Consider the following 20,965-nt stretch of genomic DNA (forward strand, 5'->3'; position numbering starts at 1 on the left):
AAATATTGGGCAGAAATCTCATATATAGTGAAATTTTTTTCAATAAAGGTCATACACAAATGTGTCTTTATACACACGCGGAACGTGAAGAAGCCAAAAGATTGAGGACCTTGAAAGATACTGGGGCAGTCAAGGAGGACGAGGTATCTGATCGATCAACATGGGTCAAGTACCCTAAATTTCCGCGTGGATTACCTCATAGTGTAAGTCATCAAAATCCAATTTTTAGTTGAAATGTTTAAAAATATGTTATACATAACGATTCCATATCTCGATATGAATTAACTAGCAGTTAACCTGTCAAAAATGACGGTTGAATCGGATATCTCTCCTACAACTTACCTATTAAGATATTTCTCCTTGATGGATGAATCAGAAATGTACCTTTATTTTGATGTGAGATGATTCCTTTATTTTCCTTCTTTTTAATATATGGTAACCATATACTCTTTATTTAATCTAAACAATTAATTGGTACATAAAGACCATCATCGAATAAAGGAAAATATTCTGATTCCCCATCACTCTCGAAGGGCAAAATAAATTAAATAGAAGATAAAATAACTAAGAACAACATAATCGCGTATTATTCAGAGTTATCTGATTTATATCTAGAAGAATATAGGTATTCAGTGTTTGATGAAGAGGAAATGAGATATTTGAAATTGAAAGCTGTATGTGAGAAATATATATTTCAGACAGGCTTAATTTGATTTTAGTTAAATTATTGATCTCTTTTTGGAGGTTAGCTCATTTGCCATAAGTGGTAAAATATTTATTTCATCAACTTATAACATTCACTCAACTTTTAAGATTTTTCTAAAATTCTTGATCAATATAAATTTTTATACTGTTTACTAACATATTTCAATATTTACAAACCATATAATTAGGTCTTGCCATATATGCATTCTCACATGCAGTTTTAGATTTCAAACACCACATTTCCTCTTCATCGATGAATGAATGCCTATGATCTTCTAGATATAAACCAGAAATTCTGAATCATAGGCGATTATTTCACATTTTTATTTCATTTATTTTACATGATTTGTATTTTATAATTATTTTTATTAGTATAGGAATTTCAATTCATCAAATTAATTAACCAACGCTCTCCCTCCCTTCCAAGAACTTTTTCAGATTTTAAATAACTTTTTTAAAATAATTAAATAAAATTAACTAGTATGAAAATCTCATATCTTCCATTTTTGTGATCACTTGAAATTTGCATATTTATTAATATTCATTAAAAAAAATTAAGAGTTAAAATAAATACCGATTTGATTCATTTCCGATTTTTGACATTAAAAATTTTTAACAATATGTGATTTTAAAGGCCTACCATTGAGCTAGATAAAGAAATTTAAACGAAGCTTCTAACTGTATCATATCTAGTGTATTTAAATAATCGAGTTATCGCGACTTCGACTCTCATGAACTCAAGTTGCGACTCGAGTTCTAAACTTGAGAAGTCGCGACTCGAGTTTTGAATGAGTCTTGAACTCAAGTCTCGACTCGAGTTTGTAACTTGTGTCGTGAACTTAATAGGTTAATTTAAATTTTATGAAGCCCGATTACTTATATTAGTGTTAATTGATTATGGTTGATTGTGTAAAACCCAGACCTAGGGCTTGGATCTAAAAATTGACTACGAACCCTGACCTCAGACCCATACATTTTAAGCTATTTTTTCTTGTCCTTATATATAAATATATGGTTATTAGAGGTATCAATCGATACTAATTAAAAGGCTTATTGAATAGGGAACAAGCCAAACCCATCCTCTCGATGGATGAAGCCATTACTTCGAGGGTCAAGAATAATTTAATCAGTATCAAATATTTATATGACGATGGATGTGTAACAAATAAGCCTAGTTCTACCTTTATATGGTGTATATGAGTAAGGAGGGAAGGGTGAAAATAATTATTTGATATTGTTATTCATATAATGATATGGTGTATATGAGTAAGGAGGGAAGGGTGAAAATAATTATTTGATATTGTTATTCATATAATTGATCATGAAAAAATATTTTCGAGCATTGCATGGCTATTAAAAATATTTCTGGACGTTGAAAGTCAGGAAAACATTTTATTTTCAACTTAGTTAAAAATATTTTTATTTTGATGAAATATCTAAAACTTATAAATAAAAATAAGTAAGGTATTATTATTATTATGTTATTTTATAAATAGTATTATGTTTTATAAATTATATATAATATATACTTCTTAATTTTAATCCCTCATATGTTAAAATATAAGAACATAAAATCAAAATAAAAGGATTTTAATTTAGGTTAGATCCTTAGGGAGGCGTCCAATGAAGCTGATGTAATTCGATTTATGAATGGCAATGGATAGTCTTTGCCTAAAGTAAAAAATTTCCCTGGGTTCATCAGTGATTTTACGAATAAGAGAACAGAGTTCCTTGAAGAAGGTTAAAGCAAGAAACAACCAAATATGGCTAATGTAAAGGAGATTATAGATATAAAAATATGTTCATTGGATATTTCCGTATATTTATTAATTTTGGATAGCTCTTTGACGTCCAAGATATTTGTTCTAAGATTTGTAGGGACTAGGGTATCATGGAGGAATAGTCCCAAACTAGAAATTAACCTCTTTTCCAAGAAATTTGGGTAAAGCTATCTGTACCATCAGATCTAAAAAGACCACTATATTCTAGGATCGATGGAATCTGCGCAGATTTTAGGGTACGTTGAATAATGGCATTACAAAGATTGAGTCTAAGAATATCTCCTTTGTATTAACGGCAGTGCAGGCTATGTCGGCCGTTCGAGTCAACAGGAACATTACATCCAGAGCAAAGGTAAGTTTGGGTAATTGAGCAATTGAGACGGATTCCAATTGCCTGAGTGAGTTCATCTTTGGTAAGTTGTAATTGAAGATTAATAGAAGGTATAGTTTCGAGGAACTAGTGCCCAGAGCCATTATGCAGTGATGAAAAGAGGGGACGATTTAGGGGTTGCACCCATGATATTCGAGTTTCGACGCAGCAGGCAGCAATTGAACGCCTTTAGAAAATTTTTTATATAAATTGAATTGTAAATGGTAGGATATCTATAGCAGAATGGAAATATTTGCTATATCCAAAAAAGAATTCCGAGAGAGGGTATTAAAGGCATTGGCAAAGTCGATCTTGGATTGTTTTTTAAATGAATATGAGTTAAGTATACCGTGGCCTCACAACCATAGACAACTCTAACGCCTAGTTGAAAAGGACTCAAGATGAGAGATGCATCACGCCAACAAGGCGCCTAACGGATAGGCAATGAGTCATGCACCAAAAATGAGAGACGCAAAATCTGAAACATCACTAGCCAAAATTTTATTGCAGAAGTTGGTAAGTAAGGTTAGGATTGAAGAATGGAAACATATTAATGGAGAGGGAATGTCCTGAAGAAATACATGACGAATTCCATCCAGTCCTTGGGTCGAATTACAATGATAGGTAAGGATGGCTTACTTTTTCCTTTGTGAAATTAGTCGCGCAAATGGAGTATGGAGGATCAATAGGATTGATGATAGAGTTAGGAGGTTTGGCGTAAAGCTTGATATAGGTTTTATGAGAGACACCGGCAAGTGAATCATAAGTAGATGCTAACCTAAGCGCACCTTTGATGTTTCGATTATCAATTTTTTTTAGAGATAAGGTTAGCTTTGATCATTAATGTATAAAGGTCTGCAAAGTAATTTTTCACAGCCCAACCTGAGCCCGATTGGAAAAATTTTTTGTCCGAGACCCACCCGAACCCGGGCAGACATTTTTTAGTCCAATCTGACCCGAGCCTGGGCGCACATTTTTTAGTCCAACCCCAATCCAAGCCTGAATAAAATTTTACAATCTGAATTTAAATATTATAATATCAAAAATTTGTGTGTATTTATTTATCGCCACCTTAAATAAAAGTTTATTTGACGGTTATAATCTAATCAAAAATATATAAAGTTGCATTTAATTTGTAAAAATATTATAAAAAAGTTAAAATACAATTGTTTTTAAAAATTACAATAAGCATGATTTATGTCAAATGTTGATGATATAATTAGTTAATATAGAAAAAATATAATAATGAACATATTATAATGACTTATCATTATCAAAAGTATCACAAAATAAATTATTGTGATATATAAATAATGAGGAGTCCAGTTTATCTGCCTTTAAACGAGTTCTTTTCTCTTCAAAGGCCCTACCAGAAGCTGAAAATGCACTTTCAGCCTCTTTCTGGGGCATGAGATATCTGGTCATTGGCAAAAAAATATTTTATTTTCCTAAGTGAAATCTCAATCTAAAACCGATTCTGAAATCGATTTGGCCTGGTAGATAGATGTAAAATTTAACATGTTATATAGTCTATCTCAATTATATAACATTATGATGATAGGAAAGTTGATAGATAAGATTATGTTAACATTAAGAAGACAGGAAAACGATTATTTATAGATTACTGAGATTATCAATTAATAATACAATTTTTTTTTACTTTAATAGGTTTGGAAGATGAAAGGAGAAGATTATAGGATTACGGGACATGGAGGTTGGTTTTGGCTCTCCAGAACCAGAGTGCGTGTCTTGCAAAAACCGTATCATTCACAAAAAGATCCTAACGCCTACCTCTCCTCATCTTCCTCCTTAATCAACATAAGCGAAGGTTTAAAGGATAAACTTTCAAATTTATACCCAACATTGCCTTACAATGGGGCTCGTGATGAGGAAAAACAGGCCATTTTCCATAAGCTGTTTGAATATCGTACCCAAACGCACTGCCATGACTTGATTGAACTCGAGAAGCAAAAGGTCGACTTGACCAACAAGGCCCATAGTTTTGGTTTTATAATCGACGAAAAATGGGAACTTGTAAGAGATGATAACTTACTACTGCCCGTCATTAAAACGGAGATAAATACCGAATGGTCAACTAAAGAAGCAGCAGGAGATAAGGAAATCACCCCATTAAAGGACAATATCATTTTCAAATCTGAAAATAACGAAACATCCCCGTTCTCGGATCAGCTCTTCAACCTGCCCAATCTTAAGACGACTCCCTTGATAACATCCTTGGCCAACCCACCTCCCTATTTGAATAGTTTCGTTAATTTTCTGAAATCCACGGATGGTAGTAGTGATCATAATGACAACAAAGTCAACATTACAAATCAAACCAATGATTCGACAAAGATTACACAAAAAGTTGTCGATGAAGATGCACTCAGCGAATTACATGAAAAGATAATACATTTGCAAGAAAGATTTACGTGTCCCAAGTTTGTAGCCAAACTTTTTCCTGCCTCTCATGCCCTTTCCATCAGCGCACTTGTGAGGCTCAGTTTGGGCAAAAAGCCTAAAACGAAAAAGGTTTATTCTAAATTGGTCGTTCCCCTAGGATCCAAGTTTGTATGCAAGAGACACAAAAGGCATAGCATTCTCATACTCCCAGAACATGAAGTAAAACGGCTGTCACGATTCCTTAATCACTATTTTCATACAACCATGGGTGGACAAGCTAGCAAGACTGTGGTGTTTAGAAATCCTAAATATTTCGAGGTTCAGGGCTTCCTACCTAGTGCTAAGAATAATCAACAGTTTTGGCCTTACCTTTGCCCTCGACCCGCCTTTAAAACGAGTAATTTTATCTTAACCAAATTGTGTTTATTTTATTTGATAATTATTATTTTTATATATATTCGAGTTTATTAAATCATAAAATTAGTCCTATTTGCCCCTCTTTGAAAGCTGACCTCTATAATTTTTAAGTCTTACTCCTATCTCTACCACTCTTATAAACTAATTTTAAATTATTAAATTGTCAAATTGATTTAAAACATGATATATAGGATTTTTTTAAAGTAAATTAAGGTCAAAAATTAATGTTAAAACTATGCTAGTACATAATAAATTTTAAATTTACAGTGAATTGCTTTATTGTAACTAATAATTTTACCATAATTTATGATGTAGTAAAAGGTCAACTTAAACCAAATGATAACTACAATCCACAGTTGTAACTAGTCCAGTTGACCTCTAGGATACTAATTGATAGTATTTATTTGATAATCTATGTTTATATACACAAAGCTTGGAGATATCGCACTTGGACTGCCGACTCACTACCAGCCCTGGCTCTCCAACTAAAAATCCTTTACTTTTCTCTTCAGTGGGACGAGATGAGTTCGAAACCTCCCCCTGGCGGCATACACACTGTTACAAGTGAGGAAGAAATAACGACTACCGAAATCCTCAAGAGAACTGAACCCGTGTATCCTGGACAAGAAGCCAAATACCTGGTCAGGAAGATAGTGGTACCACTTAACATCAATACTTGCAATGCCGGTAATATCGGAAATACTAATTCTGCAACTGGTTTAGACAAAGATGGTCAAGGCTTGCCATCTTTGGGGATGTTTGAAAAGGCAGGGGAATTTGCAGATTTGGGTAATTTTTTTTGCTTTTTATTATTATATTGCACTAATTATTTTTTAAATTATGGTTATATCAGTAAATTACAGTTTGCGATAAATAAAAAAATTAAGAAAATTCGAAAGTTTTATCAGATTGTGTAAATTTTCTGGTTTTTTAATTATGTATATATTTTTTGAATTTTTTTACATTATGATGATGAGCTAGTAAATTACAGTTTTTGGCTATATTAATTTCTTTATTTTGTAACTTCTCTTAGACCAGTTAGTATTCATTTTTATTATTTTTAATATTTTCCTTTTTCTTTAAATTATTTATATTTTTTTTCACAGACCTTTTTCCTCCTGAACGAAAAAGCTTAAGAGTCAAAAAGTCGACGGAACCTGAAATAACTGTCGAGCCAAGTGTAATTGAATCGTGGGTCAAGGAAAGACAACTCTCTCTCTGGCAAATCCAACTCTTTTCTGATAAGTAATTTTATAAAATAATTTGATTAGTGATCAAAACAAGAAAAAGTTTTACAATCATCAGCTGATATATTTAATTACTATGGGTTGTCCAATATAAATAATTACCATTTTTTGTACATATTTCAAAAAGAATTACAATTTGCTAATATTTTATATTTCATTTTTTAAGGCTCGATAAAAGAGTATATATCACGCAAGACAAAACAAATTCTCCATTTATGCAACCAATCAAACTAAACAATTTAATCGGGAAGACCTCAGAACAAATTAAATTAGAAATTGAAAATCAAATCAGACAACAATCTATGAGGTATAATACTTCTTAAGAAAGAAAAATAATATTTTTTATTTTTAAATACTTTTAAGGAAACAAATTGACGATAATTTAATATTAAATTGTTATATAACAGGCAAGATATCAATCTAGGGGGAGGGCCTCACCAAGCCATAATGCTCAACATTGGGGGTCTCAATAATACAAACTCCAATACACTTAATCTTCAAAGTCTACAGAACCTGAATAACAACGTCCTTAAGTTTATCACCCCCATGCAAGCTACCAAATTAGTCCAGGCGCAAAATACAGCCCAAAATTATAAGAATACGAACGCAATTTACCTAGCAGGCAACGTGGACAACAATCTTGGTAACGCGCAAGAAAAAATGAATAACTTTCCACCCAATATTATCATTAAAAGTGATGAATGAAATTTTTACATGACATTTGATATGTTTTTACCTAAGATTTAAGGTGGTATTATTTTTGTAAAAGATATTTGAGGCACAATAATGGGACACCTTCTAAAGCTTTCACTTTTTTGCTGAACCTAAATATCAAAATGTACCTCTTGAAAATATCTTTGTCAATATTTCTTTTATTTTGCTTAGATGGTTTTTATAAAAAAATATATTCTTTTAAAATAAAGATTTATCTATCCCACAAAATATGATGAAATACAATGTGTCCAACTTGGTCAATATAAATTCTAAAGCACAGTTGGTTAACATCCAACAAAGTGTTAATAATCTCACATCCACGCCCAATTCACGAAATACTTTGCAAATTAAAACATTAGGACCTGGTAACTTTTAAAACCTTTTTAAAAATAATATTTGCCATTTTAATAGCGTGGTCATATTTTATAATTAGGCAAATTTAAAATTGAAAGTTTTTTAAAAAAAAACTAGTAATGCTAAAGACACGCTATACTTAATCGGAAATTGAAAATTTTATTTATAAAAAAAATAGGTCAACAGATCATCCGGTTACCCGATGGAAAGCTACAACTTGTAAATATTGCTTTGCAGAATAATGTCAATACCTCGTTCGTTAACAGTTCATATAATACGACGCCCGTCAAAATAACTACCATGTTATCTCCCACTTCGAATTCTCAGTCACTCAATAATATCAGTAATTTTAAGGTATAGTTATTGCTTATTGATTTTTTGGTTTTGAATGGTCATTGAATTGTTTTTAAATACAAAAGCTTTCGAATTCGATAACACCAAATACTTACGAAGCTCCAACTCATACATCATCCAATGCAACTGGAATAAACTTGCTTACTAGTTACTAATAACTTTTCTATTATATAATATATATAAAATATAAATAACCGTTTTGGGATCCGATAATCTTGATTTTACAACCATGATTTAACTTCCGGTCTTTCTTGAAAATGATACTGCAATTTATTTGAATACATAATTTGCTTGTATTCTCATAAGGTAATCTCAATGCCGATAGTGGAGAGAAAAAATTTGTTTTGACACCTCAGATCACCCAGAAAAGTATGTCAATAATTAATATATCTTTTGGCTTTAGGTTTAATTTCGATATATAAAATATTAATTTTTCCCACATTACATATATATACATATATATACACACACTTTTTCTTGAACATAGTCTTGAGGCAAGCTATACTTAACACAACCGACCCCAGCGTTCAGGGAAAGCTGATGGCTTTTCAAAAGGCTCACCAAAATAAACAGAATATGATGAACAAGGCTTCAGCTCTTATCAACAACGCCAAATCAAGTTCTAATTTTGTATCTTCAGGGGGCTATGGCAAAAATCAAAATTTATTCAATAACGACAAGTGGCGAGCTAACAATCTAGGTTCTGTAACATCTCAATCTTTATTCAACAACACCGGGTCCACAGGATTAAAATCTTGTTATGCCACCAACCCCAACCTAGCTTCATTGAATATTAATAACATCATGAACAGATACAGGTTAAAATAATATGAAATGTAGTTTTTAAAAAATCTTGTCGAAATTAACCATAAAAAACTGCCAATTTGTATAATTTATTTTATAAAAAAAAATTAAGACATGCCATCGTTTTTACCCAGGAGGAGAGAGAGGCCAATCAAAGGTTTAATGCCGATTTATTAATTCGTTTTTATTTCTTAATTTCCTATTTTATTGTTTTTAATCTAATTAGGGATATAAAAAAAAAACATTTTTTTTAACTTTTTTTTAAAAAAATCTAAATAAATAAAAGTTGGTTTTTTTAATAACACAATAATTTAAAATAAATGAGTAAATTATAAATTAATTGTGAGAATGAAAATTTATAGCGAAATATTGGATTACATTTTAAGATGAGAAAAATTTGCAATAAAATCTATATATTTATTTTCCTACTGAATTTTTTTTTAAAGAAACAATTTATTTTCATCCCTAAATAGAAATTTATTTAAGACCTCATTTATAGTAAACGCGTTATGTTCAAGCGTTGCGTTATTTACAAAATCAAGCCAATAAATAAGTTTCATTTATAAATATGGAGCTTTTGATGATAACGCTATGATAAATTTTGAAAGTAATATGTTGCGACGTATATTTCAAAAATTATTAACGCTATGAAGAATCAGTTGTGATTTCGATAGCGTTAAATAACGCAACGCTTGAACATAACCCGTTTATATAAATAAGGCTTAATACTGATCAATAAAAAAGCATCCTAATTACTTCTCGGATCACAAGTATTGTGGACAATTTACCGATGTTGATATTCTTCAAAAATGAATGTTTGGTGCTAAATCTTATTCGATATATTTTTTAAATCGATACATTCCTAACTTGTAATATTTTGCATTGTATAAGGTTGGCCGTCGCAGGATTAGTTCTGAAATCAATGCTCGATACCCTCGACAAAAACGAACGTAAAGTGCAAAAGGATCTTTTAAAGATCCAAAAATTCGAAATCGAAGATAGACGACTAAGCAAAATGACCTTCAATCAAGTTTTTTTCTTTCTTTCAAAAATATAATTTGTCCTGGCTATAGTCCTTCGAAATCTATTTAAAACTTTGATTATGCGAAAAATTAGTTAACATTTATCATAATTTACGATTAATTAAATAAGAGAAAATGATTATTCAATTGATCCTGAAGACTGACAGAAAATAAAAACGAAAAATATTTCAAGAATGATTTAGAATAATACCAAATTAAATAATATGCATTGCATTTTTTTACTTATTTTGTATATTTGTTATTACGTATACTTAATAAAGTGAACACTATCATAAAAACATTTAATTGAATTTGGCCAGTCAAATATCGATCATTTGATTGAAGCGTATATGACCAGTCATGTACCCAACCATGATATATTTTAATATCAGTTGATTCGAAAAAAATAAATGTTAATAAGTATTTAACCTCCCTTATCTCTAGGGGAGAAAAAAAATCTAACTAGGGTTGCCTATAAGAAGCAACACGGATACTGGCCAGACATTTATTTTGAATTTTTATATTTGTGCTGGACCTGAAAAAATTAGACACGATATATAATTTTTTTTACATATTTTTTTTTCATTTTCGATATAGACAATTCTTACAAGGCACAAACAAGCTTTGAGGAAAGATATTCTGAAAAAGCGCAATTTTTTGGAACACAAATTACAAAGAGAGATTGAGGTATACAGATTATAAATCGTAAATTTTCGTTTATTATAACAAACTTACTCTTAAAATTTTAGAAAAATATTCCTTAAAATACAGTATACCTATTTCAATAGTGGTCTGCAAAAAGCCCTAAAAAATTGGCTGGGCATCACATTAATACTTTTCATATATTCTGGTCAAAATTGGGTCTTAATCTGAGGCAGTAATTTCACTAGTTTTTATTTTAGAGGGTATTCAAATTAAATTTAATCATACTGAGAACCTTTTACCCTAATGATACTACTGGCTTTGAAAAATATAATGGCATCACTTTACTATTTCTATACTGGGAGGGGATTATAAACGTTAGATTTAATAATTCAAAACAATTTTTTATTAAAATATCTTTTTTAGGACGAAATAAGATCCTACCTATTCCCCGCTTTTAACAAACTGGCTCCCAGTTCTCGCCACAAATCTGGGCTCAAGAAACAAAGGACCTCTAATGAAGTGGACGGAATGAATAATGCAAGCGAAGATCCTAATAAATCCAGCTCTAAAAAACGTAGTTCCAGGAGTAAAGGAGGAAGGAAAAGAGGAAATGCTGCTAGGTTATTTATTGATTCAAGTTATTCTTAGATGCTTTAGTCTGTATAATTTGGTAATTTTGTATTACTTGCTATCACATAGCTTTAAACAAATATGTTTATCGCGGCATATTTTTTAAATATTAATTTAATTATTAATTAACATTTTGGGAAGTATCTAGAAAAAAAATATTACCGTTTCTAACAATTGCAATAATTATTATTTAGAAAATCAAGAAAACGCGATTCCGAAACGGATCTTGACGACGAAGACGAGGAAGAAGGCTTTGAGCATTATAACCGAACTAGTGGAGTGGACCTAGAAAGATATCGGGGTGAAGTGGCTGGGGGCTTTATGGTAGGAGAAGACGATGATGATATAAAGGACGAAGGTCTCCTCTTCCCCTTACACAAAAAAGCTTCCTTCAACAGCTCAGGAACTGCAGCAGGTTTATTTATCTTTTTCATGCCTTTTTTTGTTACTGGGTTTATTATTTAATTTTATCTTTAAATCTTACTCCACTCAATTCTATTCAAACTCTCGAAATCCTCTTATTTATTTACAGCGGAGCTTCCATAGAAGCAAGAGAAGCATTACATCCCTTGAAATTTTTCCTACAAAATTCTTAAATAAACTTAATATAATCTATATAATATGTTTAAAAAACGGTTAATCTGACTTCGTTGAAAAAATTGATATTTATAACGTTAAAAATATTAATATTATTTTTAATACGTTAAAAATTTACTATGTTAAAAAAAATACATGAGGGAAGCAAATTTAATATTACTTATTTTTTTCTAATAAATAAAGAAAAGATCAAGCGAATGTATTGTGTATGTTTAAATATAAGCATTGGGGAAGCAAATAAAAAAACTGCTTATTTTTTTAATAAATAAGAGAGAAAATTTATTTTATATTATACTTTTTTAAAAAAAAAAATTTTTCTAATTAATGTTTAATAATTGTAATTATATTATTGAAAATTTATTAAGATTATCAGAGTTTTATAAAAAGTATCCATATCTATATACTATTTCAGAGGTATCTGTAACTGTTTATAGATATTTTTAAGAATTTTGATATACTTTTATTTAACGTTTTTTTATCTAAAAAATAAAAATATTAAAGTGTAAATTTTATCTCACATATATATGTGCATATAATTTAAATAGATATATCGTCGGTCTAGAATTGGAGTGCTCCACTCGACATTTTCAAAATTTTTGAGTTAGAAAGTGGATAATAACTTATTTATTCTAATTTTTTTATGGTTTGACTAAATTAAAATAAAAACAATTTTTCGATAGCTGCTCTAGTAGTAAACTTGATGCTTCGTCACTGTTTATTTATCTTTGCCCCTATTTACCTCCATATATTCCTGTTTTAGCTTTTACTGAATATTTTTACTTGTCATTATAAGTGCTTAAGCTCATGTACAGTTTAAAACGTTTGGGGTTTACAAAAATATTTTAACATTTAAATAATTATCACTCAATTTTTTAAATAATTACACCTTTTTACCCCCCTTTAAGATCACGACTCTAAACCTTTACTCCCTCCCCACCCAACCATTTCAAAAATCACCTCCCGCGATTCTAAGCAATCCATCATTACTACATCCCTCACCACTAACGTTCCCTCTGACCATTCCCGCTCTCGCTCTTCAAAGGAGGTTCTCAAGAGAGCTGAGCGAGGTAAAATCAACATGTTCAGCAGGCGTAAAAAGAGCAAAGCAGTTTCATCTAAAGCAACTCACGAGGGTGAAGAGTTGGATCATAACATCAAGGTTGAAAGGGACATTGACGACATGAACGGAGAAGACAATAACGATGACAACGCTAATATCTTTGATGCCAGAGAGGAGGAAGTTAATGGCCAATTTAAAGAAAAGCATTCCAATCTATTGGCCAAAGTTCAGAAAGCCATCTCCAACAACAAGCGTAAACGGATTATGTTCGGGTCAAGTGGAAATGCTGGCGACGAAGATTACGAAAATATGGAAGGCGCCAGGAGCGTGTATTGCGTCTGCAAAACGGCATACGATCCTACCAAGTAATTTTTATTTAAAATTTGGTTACAATTTTATTTAAATTTACTAGATAGTTTATTATATGGGAACAAATTTTAAAAAAAATAGAGATAAGTCACCAAAGAAGACCACCTATTTACAGTTTTTTTAATTCACAGTAAAATGTGTCTATGTAAGAACTCTTTATAATCCAATAAAACTGCTTATTCCAACAAACATATCAAATTAGGCAATTTATTATTTTATCTTTTAATATTTAGTAAAAGTAATTATTACTTAGTCTTATTTTTCCCCCATTACATTTAGATTTCTGAACTGCAATATATGTGCTACCGTTTGAATAATGATTTCTTAATCGATTTATTATACAAGGTTCTATATCGGTTGCGACAAATGCTCTAACTGGTTCCACGGGGAATGTGTCAACATAACCCCTAAAGAGGCTAAATTGATGGATAGCTATGTATGTATCGAATGCAAGCTCAAAGTTGCTAATACCTTCAAACACCAAGCTAAGAGGAGAAAAGTGAATCATAGTGCAACTTCCTCTAAGAGTGGTCATCACAATAATACTGCCTTTAAAGGGGCTGGAACTAATCAACTCTATTGCATATGCAAACAACCCTACAATGAATCACAGTAATTTAGATGATTTTTTTTGGTCTATAAATACTACGAAATTTACATTTGTTTATTGATTGCAGATAATGAATTTAAAAAATTTTAGGATTTAACAAAAATTAAGAATTATCTTATCTTATAAACAATAATTGCCTAAATAATAAATATATTTATATGTTAGCCACAATGCGTTTTTTCGGCAATGTGTTATTTTTTCAACTTTAAATCATTTAATTTTAAAATTTTATTTTACCTCTGTGTTCCTTGTTTGGAATACCTACCATATGAATTTCAGACAATTTTACCATGAACTTTTGAACTTAATGTAATTTATATTAGTTTTTCCATAGATTTCTTATTTAAAATAAAAATGACTCAAAGGTTAACGGCAAACATTACCAGAAAAAGCACATTACGGCTAACATATATATTTATAAAAATTTAATTGAAGTAATTTTTTATAATTATCTTTTCTATAAAAAGAATGAATGTAAATTTTTATAATTTTATTTAAAAATATAATTATTCCTAAAAAATTTAGAATTGTTAAATGATTCTTATTGTCAAATTTAATATGATTAAATAATCAGTTTTCTAGCACCACAAAATAATCAAATAATATTTGAAACGTTTTTATTAAATATAATTCAATTCCACACACAATAAAATCTATGAATATATCATGTCCTTAACATTGGCAAACATAAAAAAATTGGTTTTTCTATAAAGTTATCAAAATTATTACAGAATATTGATCATTTAATTTATAAATTGACATTTTTTAGCTTGATCCAATACTTTGAAATTGTATATAAATTTAAAAATGTCATACGATAAATCAAACTAAAATTAACGATATATCTTATTGTCTTAAAAGTATTAACGATTACAGAAAATCAGTTAAATCAAACATAGAAAACTTAGATGTGTTTTGGAGAAATTTAAATGTAAAAGAAAATATTGAAGACAATTTAGATAAAAAACTTAATAGATCAGGATTGCCTAATACAAAGGAATTTTATAAAAATTTGATAATTAAAACAACAGACAATATAATCAATGAAATTGATTTTCGGTTGGATACATTAAAAAATATCAAATTCATCGAATTGTTAGATATTAGTAAAATCAAAATATTTATTAGATAATTTAAACAATATTCTCAATTTTCGACTTACACAAGCTGGAAACCGAATTAAAGGTAGTGTTTCGGGACGATGAATTTAGAAAGAAAAAGAATGTTAATGATACTTGAATTTTCAATATGCATTAATTTGATGAAAAGTTTTAATGAGTTTTGTAAATTATACAACAGCAAGTTCTGAACGGAGTTTTTCATCTTTATAAAGAATTAAATCTTATTGCACAAACAGGATGAGCCAAAATCGATTATCGAATCTATCTTGATTGAAAAAAAATTATTAAAAAATCTAGCGATAATAATGCAGTACTTGATCATTTTACTCAAAAACAAAGACGAATACCATTTATTTATAAATCTTAATGTTTTTATGGTTTGAGTAATAAAAATAAAATTTTGTACCAGATATGGGGTATGGTTAATATAAAATTTAATATGGTTTAAAATTGGAATTAATAAATTTCTATATTCTCCGGCAATGTATATTATTATTGGCCCAAGTTTTACCGATATAACTTGCGATTTTATATATCACTTGACCTGTCAAATTCGACAGATTAATTATCTGACAAGTGCATCTATCATGTATTTTATATGTATCTAAAAACTTCTTATCAATATTTAAAATTTCGTAATTATATATTTCCCAATTGTTATGTTTTTTTTGTACCATACTTTATTCTTTTTTGAAAAAAATATCTAAATGACCAAAACCTTACAGTATAAGATTACCTTTTTAATAAAATATTTATGAAACTGGCGTACTGATTTTTTTTATACTTTAACTTAGATATTCCTATACAAAGGTAATCGTACAAAATAAAATTCATGTTTTTTTTCGTCAAACAGATTTTATATTGGTTGTGACAGATGCCAGGATTGGTTTCACGGTAAATGTGTAGGGATATTGCCAACCGAGGCTGAGGAAATCGAGGAATATATTTGCCCCAATTGCCAATCTGATAAGGCTCCCAACAACGCTAACCTCAAAAATCTGGATGAAAAAGATTACGAACAGTTGCAGAGGCTCGTTAAACAACTTAAGGTTTGTGCTGAATTTTTTTTGCATTATTTGTTTTATTTGGGAGATTTTATTTACATAGGATTAAATTTATTATTTAATTCTTGATTCAAAACCAAAGCTTTTTTTAATGCTATATTTACAGTTCACATTTTATTTTTGATCAATATATTCTCCACAAATCTTATTGTAAAGCATTGATATTATTTTTTGCGAATTTTAATATAATTTACGATTTACTTTCAAATTCAATAATATTCATATTATCTTATGAACAATATAGGGTCATCCTAAGTCATGGCCATTCATCGAGCCTGTGGATTCTAAAGATGCGCCCGATTATTATAAAGTCATCAAAGAACCTATGGGTAACTCACATTATTCCGATATATTTTTTATAATAATATTTAAGGAAAAAAACTATAATTTTTTATAATAACGTCATCTATAAAATATATTAAAACGGCATAACGATTGGCATTTATATATATCAATAATGATTGGGTTTATAAATGTTGTTTCCTCGATTTTTAATATAACCACACTCTAATACATATAAATTATAACAGATCTCAAAAAAATCGAAAGGAAAGTCTTCAAGCATCAATACAAAAAATTGAGGGATTTTATAGGAGACATGACTAAGATATTCGACAATTGCCGTTATTACAATGCCAAGGAGTCTACCTATTGGCATTGTGCGGAAGTGCTGGAAACTTTTTTTATACAGAAGTTGAAAAGTATGAGAAAACAGCAGCAACAGTCAACACAACCATCATCGAATCACGAAGAAAATCATAATAATTTTAACGTAATAATGAACGCAAATTAGCTCATGCTGCCATTTTGACTAGTCCTCTTAAAATTTCTTGTTGGTTTCAAAGATTTTGAAATCATATTTCGGATAAAGAGGAAATGTGCAGGATTTATAGAAACCACGTTTTTAAAAAAATGTATATAAAAATAAATATAGGAAAATTTGTATATTGTGTGCATGTATATTATTTCTTTTAGTTAATTTTAATTGTGTTATTATTTATAAAAGTAAGTATTATTATTATTTTTTAAATTTAACAAAAAAATATCTAATGCAAACTTTTTGGTAATTTCGAATATCCATCTAACTTGACTATCATTAAAGTATCTTACTAAAACATGGTATTCGAAGATTATAAATTGGTATAACAAATCATTTTATCAAGAATATTATTAACTATAAAATATATTTATTTTATAAACGTAGAACCTTTATATAAATAAATATAAACAAACGTAAACTTTTCCATATTAAATTATGATATAGAGTGTGAATTAGTTTTTATCTTTGTACATATCCATATATAATATTATTTATACAAATTTACACTTTTTTTAAAAAAGTAATTATTATATCAATAAAAGTTATATATTTTGTACAGAAGTGTTCAATAACTCTAAACCAGCTTTGTGTGCATATAAACTAACTTTACACTTACCTTTTGCACCAGTGATATATTCAACATAATTTGATAATGAATAATAGTGTTTTTTTAATATGCTGATTATTGTGTAATACATTTTAAGAATTCTTTTAATTTTAGGAAGATTATCTTAAATCCCTATATTTTTGGTTATAAATTAATTAACGTACGTAATAATCAACACAAATTCTTTGGGCCCATATTCCCATAAGTTTATATTTTGATTCTACCATGCTATGTACTTTTACAAAATAAACAAATCAAATTATTTTAAAAGTCAATAACTTAGTGTTTAGAATACCTAACATCATATTTTAGAAGTAATTTTCAAAATTCAGCATAATATCGATCAAGATTGAAATATAATATAAATATACAGACATCAAAACCATGGTTGTTAATGTAAATCCTTGTGCTTTGGAATAGGGGGGGGGGGGGGTAATTAAGATTGTAAAAATATTAACTTGAATAACTTTTTTGTGCATAGAGGCCTTCAATTTGATGTGTAGTTGTATTTTATACATTATATCTTACTTATTTATGTTCATTTTTTGATAAAATATTTAACATTTTTCCAAAAAATTGTCTTTTATACCCATAAAGTTATAAGAATTACCTAATATTTTATATTCATGCTAATACTTTGCAATTTTTTACGCATATAATAAGATTAATAACGATTTATAAATAAATATTGTCTTGGGAGTAGAGGTTCTTTGTAAAACGGTTGAAAATGTTTTATGAAAACTGCAGAAGTTATATTTTAAGATTCTCTTACGTAAAAAATTATTGAGAAAAAAAAATTAACAAAAGGATTGCGTTATATATGAAATAAATTTTAAAAATAGTTTCAAAAATGAAGAATAATTAAAATGTATATTTGGACACACTCCAAATTTCCTAATTTTGACAATTATCTTTATGTGCCTTTTTGTATTGATTAGCTTATAATTAGAGTATTAAATGTCCGAATTATAATACTTTGTTCTATAAAACTATAAAGATGTGTTAGATTGAATTTTATTCCGCATTTACAGTTAGTGCGAATTTGCGGTGAAGTATACAAAATATATAAATATCAGATACCTGCAGGCCCAGCCGGGTACATGGACCAGGCAATATTTCAATTTTTCGAATATACCCAGGCTGGGTATGAGTTTTTTTAATATACCCATGTCGTGCCATATATTTTAACAAAATATGGGCCGGGTCTGAAAAAACCCAAGCCTGTTCGAGAATAATTTTTTCCGAAAATTTCACCTCGAATTCGTACCTACTATGAATGCAGGGTTACATTGGTACTACAGGATAAATGGCGAAAGTGTTGCAACTATCATAATTAGACAAAGCTCTTAAAGCATTAGGCAGAATGCTGTGCATTTTTTTTATTTTAAAAGCGATGTAATGGATTACTTATACCTAACCTGAACCCGAAAATATTTAAGTTTTTGAATCCTATTCCACACACAGGTTCAGGAATTTTAGAAATTTTATGTCGACATTTAACAAGCAAAAAAATATTAAGTTATGTCCAAACTTCAATTTTTTAAAATTTCTAATGCATAAGATGATAACTGTCCTATGGTGATTATCGTTTTTCAATTTTTTTTTACTACTAAAATTTATAGATGCTATAAAACTCTTATGGGTTCGGCCTGTCTGGACCGAGCCCCACAAAAAAATTAGCCAGCCAGGACCTGTATCAAATTTATTATTTATAAAAAAAATATTTGAAACTGGGCACGTACTAAACCTCGCAAAAAATTCTGGTCCAGAACCGTGATAAGGAATAGAGGTGGGTGCGGGCCTAAACGGTGGCAATAAAAATAATTAACGCCCATTCACGATTACCACTAAAAAATTTTTGACCCGCCCGCTCACGAAAAGCAATATTTTGATTCACGCCCGAAAATTCACGGTGTTTTTAAATTTTTCAAAACTATTGCTATAATTTTACACTTTTTTGAATTCATTCTATTTATTTCTCTAATTTCATAATTCATATTAATAACAAAAAATAAATACAATCTATAAATCGAAATTATTAAGAAAAAGAAGAATGTCCATCTTTTTATATTTCAATTGTGTACGTCTTTTCTCTAATAAGAGATTCGCTACAGAAAATAACCTTTCACTAGAAGCCGAACTTGCAGCTGACAAAATTTTACTCGATAATTTTCTCAAAAAAGGAAATGAATATTCCTGCTTCCAAAACTTCAAAATATTGTGTTGTTATTTATCTTATATGAACGGTGATGTTGATGCTTCATCAGAATCATCTAGAAATTCTCTAAAATTTTTATTTAGAATATACGGTCTTTTATGAGTGTAGGATGAATTAGGAAAGTTATAAATTATAGTTGGTATTGACCATTTAGAATATAAGGTTTTTTATGAGTTTAGGATAAGTTAGGAAAGTTATAAATGAAGTTGACATCGACTTATGCATATCATCTAATTTTATATCATTTAGCATTTTTAAGATGGTTTTATATATATCATCCTTTTCTTCTTTTATTAAAAACTTAAGTCTTTTGAAATTCGGAACTAGAATTAAGCCTACCTTATGTAGTGGCTGCATAATAATCTTTTAAAAGAAATCTTGTTCTGTATTTTAAGGTTTTGATTATTATTGTATCACGTTCAGAAGGTTAACAAAATTTTACTAATTTTTGTTTCCATAGACAAACTTCATTAATTGTGGGACGAGAATCTGCTCTCAGATTATCCGAGCATTCTTTAAATATTGATAAAAATTTATCTAACTATCGTATGATGCTGATATTAATTGTGGCTCTTTTTAATTCTTGCTTGCTAAACAAGTACACCTGAATTTCATAATATTATTTTAAGAAACTCCATATCATGATATATACAGAATTCCATCTTGTTATTCTCGTTATTACATCTTGTTTAAGGGCGTGGCTTAGTTTGCTATTAGCTGTAGATTGTTTGAAATGTACTATTTTTTTTACACCATTTATATTTAAGGCTATTTCAGTTAAACAATTGTCAAAAAATATAATGCATAATATTATTTAGTATATGGCATATACATTCTAACGTTTCGTCCTTTGAATGCACTTATAAGATTTCCTCCGTTATCACTCACAACTATACATTTATTTAAGTAATTTTCTACTTCTGTAGTTTTCATAAATTATTCTTTTTTAAAAAAGAACTAAATTAAATAAGAAAATATATAATATAATTATAAAATTGCAAATTTATATTTATAAAAAAACAATTATAAAAATTAAAATTTCCGTGATTCACG

General features: G+C 29.2%; 1 protein-coding gene across 2 annotated transcripts in view; it reads left to right on the plus strand.

The window, feature by feature from the left end:
- Positions 1–17,241, plus strand: part of LOC135922327 (nucleosome-remodeling factor subunit NURF301-like) — a 29,896-nt gene extending 12,655 nt beyond the window's left edge. The window contains exons 8-28 of one of the 2 annotated variants that reach the window (XM_065456712.1): positions 49–203; positions 4,525–5,656; positions 6,109–6,465; positions 6,783–6,921; positions 7,090–7,230; positions 7,331–7,566; positions 7,847–8,002; positions 8,170–8,345; positions 8,411–8,492; positions 8,652–8,714; positions 8,833–9,163; positions 9,262–9,306; positions 10,041–10,179; positions 10,769–10,858; positions 11,240–11,436; positions 11,641–11,861; positions 12,949–13,468; positions 13,818–14,084; positions 16,057–16,252; positions 16,512–16,596; positions 16,798–17,241. In XM_065456712.1, coding sequence (XP_065312784.1) covers positions 49–203; positions 4,525–5,656; positions 6,109–6,465; positions 6,783–6,921; positions 7,090–7,230; positions 7,331–7,566; positions 7,847–8,002; positions 8,170–8,345; positions 8,411–8,492; positions 8,652–8,714; positions 8,833–9,163; positions 9,262–9,306; positions 10,041–10,179; positions 10,769–10,858; positions 11,240–11,436; positions 11,641–11,861; positions 12,949–13,468; positions 13,818–14,084; positions 16,057–16,252; positions 16,512–16,596; positions 16,798–17,060 — 4,991 coding nt within the window. In that variant the 3' untranslated portion in view covers positions 17,061–17,241. Of the gene's footprint in view, positions 1–48; positions 204–4,524; positions 5,657–6,108; positions 6,466–6,782; positions 6,922–7,089; positions 7,231–7,330; positions 7,618–7,846; positions 8,003–8,169; positions 8,346–8,410; positions 8,493–8,651; positions 8,715–8,832; positions 9,164–9,261; positions 9,307–10,040; positions 10,180–10,768; positions 10,859–11,239; positions 11,437–11,640; positions 11,862–12,948; positions 13,469–13,817; positions 14,085–16,056; positions 16,253–16,511; positions 16,597–16,797 lie in introns of both variants that reach the window. The other variant, XM_065456711.1, reaches the window with a different exon arrangement.
- The last annotated feature ends 3,724 nt before the right edge of the window (positions 17,242–20,965 follow it).

This window comes from Gordionus sp. m RMFG-2023, chromosome 1 (genome assembly GCF_954871325.1).
Source record: "Gordionus sp. m RMFG-2023 chromosome 1, tfGorSpeb1-WG-v2, whole genome shotgun sequence".
In the NCBI taxonomy this organism is placed as follows: Eukaryota; Metazoa; Nematomorpha; class Gordioida; order Chordodea; family Parachordodidae; genus Gordionus; species Gordionus sp. m RMFG-2023.